The 15,001-nt window shown below is 40.5% G+C and overlaps 1 protein-coding gene across 1 annotated transcript; it reads right to left on the reverse strand.

Moving 5' to 3' along the window:
* Positions 1-5,494: 5,494 nt before the first annotated feature.
* LOC112628663 (putative ubiquitin-conjugating enzyme E2Q2-like protein) lies at positions 5,495-14,382 on the reverse strand. The gene is given in 5 exon segments (XM_025391777.1): positions 5,495-5,559; positions 5,562-5,655; positions 12,715-12,760; positions 12,762-12,868; positions 14,302-14,382. Coding segments are annotated over 5 exon segments (393 nt in total).
* Positions 14,383-15,001: the final 619 nt, after the last annotated feature.

A 15,001-nucleotide genomic window follows, 5' to 3' on the forward strand; every position in this document is an offset into this window, starting at 1 on the left:
TTTGCCTCAAACATAAGCTTCTTAAAACATCCTTAAGATTATGTTTACTCCCCTGGGTAAAACCATTACAAGCTTTCTACTGCAAATAAAGTAAAATCCAAATTCTTTATCAGGACCTACCAGGCCAGCAAGATCGAGCCTCTGATGGCCTCTCTTAGATTATACCATGACCCCCACACCCTGCAACCCCCCGTGCTGGTTCATGGAGCTCTCAGATCCTCAGAAACATCCCTCTCTCTCCTGCCTCTGGGATTTTACACATTCAGTGTCTTGGCTTGATAATCTCCTCTGTCCACTCTTTATGTCTGACTTCTTTTCATCCTGGCAGTTTTAGCTTAGTGCCACCTCCCCACTCTATTTAAGGTAGGTCTGCCCCCATTCTCTCAGTATCCTTTTCTACCATATCATAACTGTTACCCAACATCCAGGTGCTTAGGAAGGTTATATAATCTGCAGAGTTCACATATCAACCACTTCAATTGCTGACGAAGCTACAAAACACATTTCAGTAAATAAGCATGTTAAAGAGCCCTTAGAAGACATCAATAATGTTGACTACTGTAATCAATCCAGTAGGAAATAAAAATGTTTGTTATTGCCCAACTGCAGCTTACAGTTTTAAAAAAATACTCTTCAAAATATTTTCAGGAGCCTCTAGTTTAAGAAAGTTACTATGGCTTGGGGTACAATCTCTACAACTGATACCTAGCAGAATGACAACAGTAAAGGCTGAGGAAGAAGTTCCAGACATTGTCCAATTTCTCATTGCTACCTTGTTTTCTTAGAAACTTACAACTTCAGACAAGAGAACATTAATGCATTAATGAGGCTACCAAAAAAAAAAAAGAAAAAAAAAGCCACATAGGCAGTGTTGTCACACATGGATTATAAAATTATATATTCCAGTCATAGTCAGTTAAAAGTACATAAGCAAATGTGATCTAGCAGACAGCCTGGGAATCTAGAGGACCTTGGATATCGTATCTAATTCCCTGAGTTTGAGTCTTGCCATCTGTAAAACAAAGAAATGAAACTTTCCCAGAACAGTTAAGATTAAATGAAACCTGTGGAAACACTGGATACTTTGTAGGCTTTTAAGTGTCTGTCTAAAAAATAATAATTCACTAGGAAACTGCAAAGAATAACTGTAAATTTCCATGTTTAAGTCCAAATTGTGTTGTAAGCATATTTACTTTAAGCAAGCAAGCAAGCTAAACTATGTGCACAAGCGTGATTTTTGTTGTTTAAAATGATTTTCAATGTATAAGGTGACTCAAATGGGATCTAATAAGGCTACTCACTTCACTTGGTCAGGAACAATTTCCGGGGTGTCTGACCAAGAAAAGAGATGAAGAGAAAGAAGGAGGTTTACAAAGGACAAAAAAGGAAGACACAGGATTAGAATGGGTTAACAAAGCAAAAAATAAACCTTCCCAAAGTGAGCAATGAAGCAAGTGGAAATAAGGAAGGTTGAACAGTAGATTAGGATCCACCAAAAATCCTCATGCTTAAAGGAAGCCAAGCCCCATTTGTTATGCACTCAATACGCTCTGTTTGTGCTAACTACATAAAGAAGATGAGGCGGGGCAATCTGGACACAGACCTGGACACTCTGACCTCTGGCACAGAAGGGGCTATAGGAGTGCTGGGGGAGAGAGGCAGCAGGGTAGTGGAGTCATACCAAGCAACAAGAAAGACAAGGTAGTACATTTTCCACAAATTTCAATTTTACTCCCTTCCCTCATGACACACACACAAAAAGGATGGGAGGAAGAAACTGAGATCACAGGGAAAATAGTAAGAGACATTCAAAAGGGCAGGTCTTAGAAACTTACTAGTTTGGGGAGGTCAGAGAACAGTAGCATATAAAAGAATGCTAAGACAGTTCCCAGGTTTAGGCATGGGAGACTAGTTTGATTATTTCATTTTGTCCCACTCACAATGACAAGGAGAATTATTGAGGGAACACATGATGGGGCTGATAGAGTGCTAGGAGGTGGATACATGAAAATATAATTGTCATCATTTTGAACAGCCATGTCACTCCAAGTAAGATTCCCTAACATATATGATATACAGACAGATATATGAGTTTGAAACTCTGGAGATGAATGGGAATTTAGGAATCCCTGGAACACAGGTCATGACTTCAGTAATGGGAGTCAAAGATTACTCAGAGAAAGCACAGAATGAGAAGAGAAGAAAGAAGTAGGCCAAGGAAGAAGAGATCAGAGGAGACCAAGGCAGGGTGATAAGATCAAAACAGAAGAAAGGAATCTGATGGAGGTCCCATTAGATTATCATGTCCCTTCCCAGAGGACAGGGACATGCCTTTTTTTGTCTTTTATACCCAATTATCACAGGGCCTGGCACAGAAGCCACTTAATGTTTTTTTTAATTGTGTTCTACTATTCACAGTTTGCTGTATCCACCAGGTGAGAAAAAAGTAAGTATAAATAAGCATAGATACGGATTTTTTTAAATACTGTATATTAAAGGGGCCAGATTATACACAATATTTTATGCCTTACTTTTTTACTTAATATATCTTAGAAGTTTGCACATGCTTATGGAAGGACTGGCTGCATTTCTTTTGATCTACAACAGAATATTCTATTATAAAACTGCACACTATAATTTTTATTTAACCAACTCTTTATTGGTGGACATTAAGAGTGGAGGAATGTTTCAACAAGGGAACAATCAACAGTATCAAAATACTGCAGAGGGGTCAATTTGGGGACTAAGAGAGGAGCCACTAGATATGGCAACTAGGAGATAAATTTTAGTGCAATGATGAGGGCAAAATCCAGATTACAATGAATTCAGTGAAAAAAGGTGAAGACATGTAGCTTATTCTCTCAAGAAACTAGGCTATGATAAACTGGCAAAGGCTATAAGAGTGGGAGGTGAGTCGTTTCCTCCTTCGTGTAAATATATTTACTTTTTAAAACACTAGGCCCAATTTTATATCCTACTTCATTTAACTTTCTGAACATGTTTATGTAATGTTTTAGACAGTGAAAAATAACTCATTTCTGCTATTATAAAACTGTTATCTTTAGATGTTCACAAGCAACTTCCTAAAAGGAGGTAGCAGTAATGGAGCTATGTCTATTATTCTTTCCCATCAACCCCCTTTCTGGAGATGTAAACATGTGTCTATCTAGCTTTTAATTAATTTTTACCTCTTATCTTCATGGCTCTCCATATAAACCTTAACTCTTTTTTCGCATATGTATATGTGTATGTGTATGTATATGTATATGTATATGTATATGTATATGTATATGTATATCGAGAGAGAGAGAGAGAGAGAAGAGGGGGTCTTGCCATGTTGCCCAGGCTGATCTCAAACTCCTGGGCTCAAGCACTCCTTTCACCTTGGCCTCGCAAAGTACTGGGATTATAGGCGTGAACCACTGTGCCCAGCCTCAGCCTTAACTCTTAAAATATCTTCAAACCCATGTTCTTCAGTTCTTATTTTTAAGAAATTTGTGTTTAAACCAACTATAATTTATTTTGACAAAAATTGGAGTTAAGACTCAAACTTCCTCAAATGTCAGCTCTCCTAAGACTATTTGCAGAATAATCTATCTTTTCCCTATTAAGTTAAAATACCATCTTTATCTTATACTAAATTATCATTAGCATGACTCTGGTTCTAAACTTCCATTGGCTTTATCTGTCTGGCCCAGGGCTATTCCACAATATTTTATTTAATATCTGGTTGAACAAATCTATTCTTTATTATTTTTTATTACTTACTCTTCTAAACAAACTTTAGCATCATTTTGTCAAGTTCCAAAAATAAATCTACAGGTTTTTTTTTGTTTTGTTTTGTTTTGTTTTTTGTTTTTTTTTTTTGAGACAGGGTCTCATTCTGTCACCTACGCTGGAGTTCAGAGGCATGATCTCGGCTCACCGCAATCTCTGCCTCCCAGGCTCAAGTGATCCTCCCACCTCAGCCTCCTGAGTAGTTGGGACTACAAGTGTGTACCACCACACCTAGCTAATTGTCATCTACCTGCCTCAGCTTCCCAAACTTTTGGGATTACTAGTGTGAGACACTGTGCCCAGCAGAAATTACATTTATAAATTAATATGAAGACATGGTGATAACTAACATATTTGTAATATGAAATCTACTCATCCAGGGACATAGAATGCAAATCTTTCATTCCACTCAGCAAAATTTTGTCATGTTCTTGATAAAAGTCCTGCACATGTAAGTTTATTCCTAGCTATTTAATTTTTGCTGAAATACTTGAAAAAATACTTTACCACTATATCTCCTATATGATTATAGGTAATATTGGGGAAGGCTATTGGTTTTTATATAACAGAGCTTTTAACTAGCAATCTTAAAAATTGGGCTTTTTTTTCAGTTGGTTCCTTTGGATATTTTTAGGTAAACAATCATGTCAACTTAAAATAATGATTGTTAGTTTTCTATAAAGATTATGACATCATAGGAAAATACAGTAAATGCTTTTTATTTTTTTAATTTTTAATTTTTAATTTTTTTAGAGATGGAGTCTTGCTCTGTCGCCCAGGCTGGAGTGCAATGGCATGATCTCGGCTTACTGCAAGCTCTGTCTCCCAGGTTCACACCATTCTCCTGTCTCAGTCTCCTGAGTAGCTGGGACTACAGGTGCGCCTGCCACCATGCCTGGCTAATTTTTGTATTTTTAGTAGAGATGGGGTTTCATCGTGTTAGCCAGGATGGTCTCGATCTCTTGACCTCATGATCTGCTTGCCTCGGCCTCCCAAAGTGCTGGGATTACAGGCATGAGCCACCACGCCTGGCCTAGTAAATGCTTTTTAAAAGAATATAAAACTATAGAGAATACGACCTCAATTATTTAAACATATGTATAAGGGTTTTGTATTTTACTAGCAAAGAAAAAATATATAAGGGTAGAAAATAGCCATCATGTCAACAGTGATTATATTAGGTAGAAAAATTATGAGAGACTTTATTTTTTTTCTTTTCTTTTCTATATTTTACAATAGATTGCTTATGAGTTTTATATGCTTATGGTTGCTTATGAGTTTTATAATAAAGGTTTTTAAAATTTTTGCAACATGGTAAGTTATACTTCTTTATATACTAAAAACAAAAACAAAACTTTCTATTTGAATACCTTTGACTTTTATTGCAGACTTACAGACCCTTGAAAGAAAAGGCAATTCCCTCATACTAGTTCTGGTGTGACTCTACCCATCTCTCCCTTCACTTCTACCTTGGTCTTTTTTCCACCTCCCACTTTGGCTAGTCGTCTCTACTCAAAATGCTTGCTTGGCTTAATGGTTAGAATTCAGGGAAAAAGAGATCTTGAATTCCTAATCTAAACTAAGGTTATACATGAGGGAAATAATAAAGGGAAACTAGGTAGTAAATAAGATTTGAAGGACTTAAAATATCCAGACTTTAATTCCTCTAAGATTATAGTCATTAATCATGCTTTTATATCATATTATCTCTTAACATTTAATTTCTAAATATAATGTTCATGAGGAAAAGAGAAAATAGCTTGGCTTCCTTCCTTACCGAATATTGTTCTTGGTGTCTTCTAGGTGTTCCAAAACTGATGTCAGATTTGGCTCATCAGAGTCCACAAACCATATTGGTGAAGAAGATGCATAGGATTCCTGTTTAGCACAGAGACACGTGTGTTAAACGTTTACATACAGACTAACCCAAATATGCAATTAAACCACACCACTAAATGGCAAGATGACCATGGATTTAAACAAAATGTATGGGGGAAAAGGCAACACATTAAAACCCACGTGAGGAGCTGGACTTTTGAGACAGCCATTCTCCTTGCATAGCACTGTCTGCTGCTACAGCTCATAGAAGTCAACAATTTTCTTCAACACTGGTAGGCAGCCTCTAAATGGCCCCGATCACCTCACCTCCTGCCATTCATACCCTTGTAAAATTCCTGCCCCTGGACCTAGTGACTCACTTCTAACAAAGAGAATGAAGCAAAAGTAATAACATCACTTCTGAGGTGAGGCTACAAGGAGACTATGATGCCTGCCTTGGTCACCCTTCTCCTGCTCTTTCCATTGCTCCCTCTGATGGAAGCCAGTTGCCATGTGATGAGCTGCCCTATGGAGAGGCCCACATGGCAAGGTATTGTAAAAGGCCTCCGACCAATGGCCATCTAGAAATGGAGGCCCAGTCCAACAGCCTGTGAGAAAAATCCTGCCAACGTGAGCTTGGGATGGATTCTCTCCCTATCCTGCCTTGGGATGATCATAGCCACCACCAACACCTTCACTGCCTGGTGAGAGGCCAAGCCAGTGAACCCAAGGTAAACTGCACAGAATCCTGACCCACAGAAATTGTGAGATAATGTTTGTGGTTTTAAGTTGCTAAATTTGTTACAGAGCAATAGATAACTAATTCAAACACCATACAATTATAATATTTTATTCTATCACACAAACCAAGTAATACCAAGAAGTGCCATTACTATACATATATTTTTGGAACACAATTACATGTGATTTTTTTTAAAAAGCTAATGAACTAAGCATTATGTGCTTTTACCCACTAACAGACATTTACTCTGTTAATTTGTATTGTTTTCAATTATAAATTGGGGAGAAGCCACTATTATATATTAGCTTCAGAACAACTAGGTTCAAGTCATGGAAAACAATTTCGCACCAACAACTTTAGGAAACACTGCTTTGAAAACTATAATCTGAATTATAGCTGAAGCCACAGAAGCCAAATATTTACCAAAGGTTCTTTTAAGAAAAACAAGTTGGCCGGGTATGGTGGCTCACGCCTATAATCCCAGCACTTTGGGAGGCCGAGGTGGGTGGATCACGAGGTCATGCGGTCGAGACCATACTGGCCAACATGGTGAAACCCTGTCTCTACTAAAAAAAAAAAAAAAAAAAAAAATTAGCCGGGCATGGTGACACACACCTGTTGTCCCAGCTACTCAGAAGGCTGACACAGGGGAATCGCTTGAACCAGGGAGGCGGAGGTTGCAGTGACCTGAGATTGCACCACTGCACTCCAGCCTGGTGACAGAGAAAGACTCTGTCCCCTCGCCAAAAAAAGAAGAAAAAAGAAAAACAAGTTGTGTTGAAGGAGGACATCATTAACAGTATATCTCTTCAATAATGGTTTAGTTTACTATTCTCATTCTTCTCATTCCTCTCTTACTGTGTCCCAAATCTCTTTACAGGCTAAAAGAAACTCTTCAGAATTAATCCTATTCATAAAGAACACCACTTACTGAGTATTGCACTTTCTTCTTCAAATTCTTTAGCATACATTGGGAATACATCCTATGGATCATTTTTATGTGTTTAGCTTTGGGTTATTTATTTATTTATTTATTTTTTGTCTAAAGAAACTGCAACTTGATTTAGGACCTCATTCCATTAGGTTAGTATTTGTCTAGTAAAGTTCAGCATAAGCAAAATAAAATGCGTTTGTTACTCTGGACTAAAACCCCTCAAAACCGTATTTTAAAAATTATATATAAAAAAAAAAAACAACTGAAATCATGTTTTTAAAAATCTTGCAGATGAAAAGATATGGTATATAGTAGGTTTAAGTACCTATTTCAATGGTTCCCAAAGTGCGGCCCTCAGACGCCCAGGTCCAAACTATTTTAATGGGAATACTAACATGGTGACATTTGCTGTAAGGGTGCAAATACAATAGCGGGTAAAAACGCTGGTACTTTAGCACAAACAAAGGCAGTAACACCAAACTACTAGTAGTCATGGTATTCTTCACTATGCACAGGAAAGGTTTAAAAAGGAAGGGCAGGCCAGGCATGGTGTCTCACACCTGTAATCCCAGCACTTTGGGAGGCTGAGGCAGGTAGATCACCTGAGGTCAGGAGTTTGAGACCAGCCTGGCCAACATAGTGAAACCCTATCTCTACAAAAAATACAAAATTTAGCTGGACATTGTGATTGTATGCCTGTAGTCCCAGGTACTTGGAAAGCTGAGGCAGGAGGATTGCACCTAGAAGGTTGAGGCTACAGTGAGCTGTGATCATGCACTCCAGCCTGGGTGACAGAACAAGGCCCTGTCTCAAAAACAAAAAGAATGATGAAGCAGTGAAAATTTTACTACATTTTTATCCTTGAATATGTCTTTTTAATATTTCAAGTGATGAAATTGGAAGTACACAGGAGCATTCCTACAGACTGCCTGAGAAAAAACCCTTGTGTCACTAAGTCGTGAAGTGAATTAACCACTTTAATGGAATACCATTTTTACTTGAAAGGATGACTGACAAACAATATTATTTCATCGTGGGTTTTTGGGAGACATTTTCTCAAAAAACGAGATTCTGTCATTTCAAGAAAAACAACAGACAGGCCATAATAAAATTCAATAATAAAATTGCTAATAATAAAATTCAAGCTTTTGAACAAAAAATGAGAATTTTAGAAAACTTATATCCACCATAGCTTTCCAAAAGTATTCTGATGAGATTGATGGTGATATTGATGAATGTATTTTGATACTGTATAATCAAATGTATCAACATGTAGAAGATCTCGGTGAACATTATTTTCTAAATGACCAATGCATGATGTTATAATGTCATGCAAGGGTAAAAGATCCAAAGTTCAAGAAAAAACAAGTTTTGATGGAGTATCAAAAAAGAAGTCTAGGCAACATGGCAAAACCCTGTCTCTACAAAAAGATACAAAAAATTAGCCAGGTGTGGTGATACACACCTGTAGTCCCAACTACTCTGGAGGTTGAGGTGGGAGGATCACCTGAGTCCCCGGAGACTGAGGCTGCAGTGAGCTGTGATCACACCACTGCATTCCGACCTGGGAGATTGGACATTGTTCACATTTTTTCAAGCAAATATCACACAATAAATTGAATGCAGATAAAAATGACATACCAAACATCAAAGAAATTTGCAAAAAATGTAAGATTGTGCTACTTTGGGTTTAGAAATTTTTTCATAAAAGCATTTATAACAAATGTGGTGAGCTTTTAAAGAATAGTTTAAGTATTTCCGATTTAATTTCTAGTGATAAATAGCAATACATATAACCTACATAAACCAAAGCTCCTTGGGCCCTCAATATATTTTTAAGAGTGTAAAGGAGTCCTGATTCCAAAACTTTGAGAGCTGCTGCCTTCTCCTCCACTTTCCTTCCTTTCCTAGAATTTCTTCCTTGGAAGAAACATCCCTTTGCCATTCTATATTAACTTATAGAGTTCCATTGATGTCAGTTTTGCTACATCCCTCCCATCTTTCCACCTGCCTCTCTGGACACAAAACCTGACTACAGGACTCGACCAGCCCACCCATTTCCAGTGATCAGCTGTCAAGGTGGGCGAAGCCAAGAAAATCTGGGTTTTCCCTGAGACTAAACTTCTCTTTCTGGGAGATCTGGAATCACAGGGACAAGGTTGGCCACCTTGGGGTAGTCAGAATTTATCTTGCCTAAACGGGGAGAGGTTAGGCAAGTTTCTAGAGAGCCAAACTGCTTTCTAGAAAATTAAAGATAATTATACTTTCTGCCACGACTGTGAGAATGCCCATTTTATTGCACACTTTCTAACATTTTTACCAAACTGATAAATACAAGTTGGTACCTAGAAGAAAAAATGCCAGGCATGGTGGCTCACACCTGTAATCCCAGCACTTTGGGAGGCCAAGGCAGGCAGATCACCTGAGGTCAGGAGTTAAGAGACCAGCCTGGCCAACATGGTGAAACCCCGTCTCTATTAAAAATACAAAAATTAGCTGGGTGTGGTGGCAGGCACCTGTAATCCCAGCTACTGGGGAGGTGGAGGCAGGAGAACCACTTAAACACGGGAGGTGGAGGTTGCAGTGAGCCAAGATCATGCCATTGCACTCCAGTCTGGGCGACAAGAGTGAGACTTCATCTCAGAAAAAAGTTTCCATATAATTTGTTTCATCTCTAGAAACCAATTCAGCAGTGAGAACTGAAAGCCACCACTTGGAAGGTTTCAAGCATTTAGCTATACCTATTGATGTCTAAAGCATTAGTTAAGGTAGAAACACACACACACACACACACACACACACACCCCATGTATTCAGTACCAGGAAACATGACTGACTAGATGGTATAGTTATCCAACAGAAAGCGCACAATAACTGAAGCCACTGTAGAGGAGTAAGTTATGACAGATCTACAATATTGTTGAGTGAATAAGCAGATTACAAAAAAAAGTCTGATTTTTCAAGGGAGAGGGAACATATACAAGCATAGGAGAAAAGATGAGCAGATGACTGGAAAAATACAAAATTCTGATAGTGGTACTTTCTGAGTGGTAGAATTATCAGTAATATTTTCTAGTTTTACCTAAAATTTTTCTAAATTTCTTAAAATAAGAAGGTTTTATTGTCCATATTATAAAATATCCACCACCCCAGGAAACTTAACCTTCAGCACAAACTCTGCAATATGTTAAAAGTTTGTTCAGTTTTATATTTAAGAGACAATCTATTTTGAAAGACATCTAAAATGGTGACCAATATTTAAACCTATGCATTAATATTTTTTAATCATATGCTTTAAATTTTGTAATTTTGATAAGGTTAAGCTTCATATCAATCTTGAAAAGGTAAGTTTTCCATTTGTCTTTAAAATATGACCTGCAATATGCCAGTTTTTAAACAGCAAATGGGGCTCAAAAATCGCAATATAAATTCAGGCAGTGTTCCTTACATAGAATGTTTAAGTGCTTCTAACACTGCTCTTTTTCCCTGGTTATGAAAACACATTACAATTATCTAGCATCTAATTATTCAGGTCCTTTGTTTCTCCTCCATTCTATTAGTTTTATAGTAATTTTAAGGCCTGTGAGGATGAAGTTGTCTGTGACGGCTACCACAAAGGTTACTGTAAGTGGACAAATTTCAAACAAGTTTATCACCACTACCATCCCCACTATAAAACTGTCTTAATCAAGGGCAACACATTTCAAGGTTAACCAAGACAACCTCGTTAACGGTCACTGCTTAAGAAAAGGATTTTTTGGTCTTATTTAGAAATAACTTTTTGTATCTATTTTTCTCTATAAATCCACTGAGACCAATGTGTGGCTCTATCTCAAGCACCAGCAAGCTAAACTGCTTGCCAGAATGTTTTTTTGTATCTTTCCAGAGGTAGGACACAGCTCTCTTTTGATATCATAATTTTTTGAAAATTGATGCACAAACTTCTTCTTGGAAGTTCAGCCAGGCATGGTGGCTCGCACCTGTAATCCCAGCACTTTAGGAGGTTGAGGCAGGTGTATCACGAGGTCAGGAGTTTAAAACCAGTCTGGCCAAGATGGTGAAACCCTGTCTCTACTAAAATTACAAAAATGAGCCAAGTGGTGGCAGATGCCTGTAATCCCAGCTACTCAGGAGGCTGAGGCAGGAGAATTGCTTGAACCTGGGTGGCGGAGGTTGCAGTGAGATGAGATTGTGCCACTGCACTCCAGCCTGGGTGACAGAGTGAGAATCCGTCTCAAAAATAAATAAATAAATAAATAAATGAACAAACAAATAAATAAATAAATGTAAAAGAAAAGACAAGACAAGAAAGTTCAGACATACAGCAGCTGTAATTCTTCTGAAGGCTGGTTATGGGACGCATTACTTTCATACTTTGTTGTTCAATAAATGTGGGGTGGAGAATAAAGTAAACTGACAGAACTACCATATAAACTAAAATTCTAAGTGCTCTGACAACAAAAGAAACTTAAAATACACACACATACACACACACACACACACAGAGACACACACACGGTTTTCCCTGCTAATCATTTTACAACTAAACAACCAAGTAGCTAACCCAGAGCCCACAAAAGCAGAGTAAAAATTCTAACACTTGGTGAAATAAAAATGCACATATACCCCTGTGAGCTAAAAAAAAAAAAAAAAAAAAAAATGCTTAAGTCTTCAAAGATAGCAGCAATTACAGCTACTGAGAACATCATTGTAAGCAAGCTGAGGCAGAGAAAACAAAGGTGCTGACGAGGAATTGAACCACCTAAGCTGCAGAAACCCACTGGATGGTGTCCTAGGTTCTGAGTTGGCATTATCTTTCAGAATGATTTCTGAAAGAGACACATAATACTGTTACAAAGGATCTGGAGAAAGGGATGCTTGCTTTATCACTCTGGCTCTCCAATCATGCTTTACATTTTCACTTCTTACACTCTCTTTCATATGAAGTCAATTTACAGATTTCCATCAAGCCCTTAGAGATCTTTTTGTACACAAGTTCTTGATGTTATCTCTGCACTTTTGACAAATTCTTAGCAGCTAACTTACAAGGCAGTTAAGATTTTTGTTCAAGTACAATATAGTTAGAATAGGTTCATATACTCAATAAAACAAATATTTACTAAGCATTTATTGAGTGGAAGATAAAAAGCACAAAGCATAATTATAAAATATTTTCCCCTGCCACCATAAAAAAAACGTAAAAAGGCTTACAGAATATAGCATAACATGACCAAAGCAAAAATAGCAAGGACTAAAGAGGGGAGGAAGGGAAAATATCAGCATGAACTGAATATGACCCAGAAGAGCCTTGATGGTCAGACATGTAAAGAAAAATTGGGTAGGGTTAAGGGGTGGAGGTCAGGGACACATTCTACAGGGGAAAAACAGCTGACACAGACGCCTGAAAGGAAAAGTGGGCGGAGCACCTGCACAGGACTCTTACCTGCCGCCTCCAGGGTACAATGGGCCTTTCCAGAACACAGCAGCGCAGCCAGGCCCCAGGGAGAGGGATCACTCAAACAGCACCAGAGGCTGCATTCTAACTTTTCCTCCGTCAACGAGTCCGTTTTCATTGTTAGTTTCTCCTTAAACACAAACTTAAAAACAACTGGCTGAATACGGGGGATCAAGGAAAATCTGACTGAAGAATGAGGCCTTAAAACTTAAGGGTCTTGGGTCCTAGTGCGGTGGCTCCTGCCTGGAATCCCAGCGCTTTGGGAGACAGAGGTGGGTCATTTAAAGTCAGGAGTTCGAGACCAGCCTGGCCAACACGGTGAAACCCTGTCTCTATTAAAAACACAAAAGTTAGCCAGGTGTGGTGGTGGGCGCCTGTAATCCCAGCTACTCGGGAGGCTGAGGCAGGAGAATCGCTTTAACTACTGAGATCGCGCCACTGCACTCCAGCCTGGGCGACAGAGTGAAACTGTCGCCCAAAAAAAAAAAAAAAAAAAATTCTACCTCTCAAAGTAGCTGGGATTAAGGCGCCTGACACCATGCCCGGCTAATTTTTGTATTTTTTAGTAGAGATGGGGTTTCACCATCTTGGCCAGGCTGGTCTCCAACTCCTGGCCTCAGATGATCCGCCCGCCGTGGCCTCCCAAAGTGCTGGGATTACGGGCGTGAGCCACCGCGCCCGGTCAAAAAACCCGAAAATCTTAAAGGCCTTTTCCCTTCTGCGCCTGGGCTCAAACGACGCCAGAGCCGCCCTGCCCCGCCCTGTCACGGTCCCGGGAGCGGGCCGGCTGACTGAGAGAGACCTTGGGTCCCGAGAGGACTCCTGCCGCGCGGGCTCCCACCTGGGGGAGCGGCGACCGGGGCCAACACGGGCCGGCAGCCCCCAAGCCAGCCCCGCGTGAGGAGCCGGAGAGACGCGCCCTCTGCCTCCCATCCAAGCCTCGCGCAGTCACAGGGGCCAGGGCCGGGCTAGTCGCGGGAGAAAGAGGCAGGGAATCGGAGCCTCTCCCGGGCAGGCTCCCCTTTGTCCCGGGACTCCGGGCGCCCCTCTCCGCCCTCGCCCTGCCCAGCGAGGCCGCTGCCGGGCGCCTCACCCTGAAATTGCAGTGGAGCCCTGAGCGGCGGCTGGACTCCTGGTTCTTGTGGAAGATAGAACAGCCAGCAACTTCAGTTTGGCCTTGAACCCTGACACCGACATCTTCCTCTCCTGTCCAGCGGGAGGGGCGCAGAAGGGGGAGCCTGTCCGGGGCAGCTGTCATTGCCGCGACCACCCGGCGACCGAGCTCTGGAGGCTCCGCCTCTCCCAGCCGCCTCAACCTTCGTGGGAGCGCGGATGGAAAACGGCAAGGGGCACAGAGGCCTCCGCAGGAAGCTGTGTGGCGGCCTGGGGGGCTGCTCCCTTTGTAACCAATTCCACCAACAGGAGGGGCGGCTCCTGTCAAGCCGCAGCTTAAAAGGGCAACAGCACCACCGTCCCCGCCACCGCCTGGGAAAGGGCTGCCCCCACCTTGCCACTGTCCCCATCACCTCTCATCCCTTACCCCTCACTCTTCAACCCGGCGAGCCCCGCGCGCACGCGTTTCACGAATCCAGAGCGTGAGCGGGCTGCCTGCTGCCCCCTTCTCCCCTTGACCCAGCACCTTTCTGCCCAACCCATCTGGTCCCTCCCTTCTTCACACTGGAAGCTCAGGGCGGCACGACCACCAACTCTCTCTCTCTCTCTCTCTCTCTCTCTCTGTGTGTGTGTGTGTGTATGTGTGTGTGTGTGTGTCCCAAGGGAAGAGAGCACTGCTGAGTTCAGGCTGATTTTTAGCTCGTGGACTGTCAGCAAAATACAGTCACAAGAAGGTATATGCTGTTTTGTCTTGCAGTGACATCATGTTGCTCATGTTTTATGTTTTTCAGTGTTCATTAGTTTCTATTTGTTCTCAGTTAATATCCAGCTGAATAGATTGTGTAAGTAGAATACCCCCAAACTGAAAGCCACTTACATAAAGTATAGTGAAAAATATGTCATCCGCTTAAACTATAGCTGAAGATGTGTATACACTAGTTTTGCGTAGCCAACACTAGATAATGGATAAGGGCACAGGGCTAGACTGCCTGGGTTCAGGTTCCAACTTAGCTACTTGCTGGCTGTGAAATACTTCACAGCTTTAAGCCTCAATTTCTTTTTTTTCCTTTTTAACATAATCCCAAATGTGATAGTTTCTTGATCTGAAAAACAGAAATTATTCAATCAGAGTCTACATGAAAACTAAAGTTTTTGAAGCCAC

This window comes from Theropithecus gelada, chromosome 7b (assembly GCF_003255815.1).
Source record: "Theropithecus gelada isolate Dixy chromosome 7b, Tgel_1.0, whole genome shotgun sequence".
Lineage (NCBI taxonomy): Eukaryota > Metazoa > Chordata > Mammalia > Primates > Cercopithecidae > Theropithecus > Theropithecus gelada.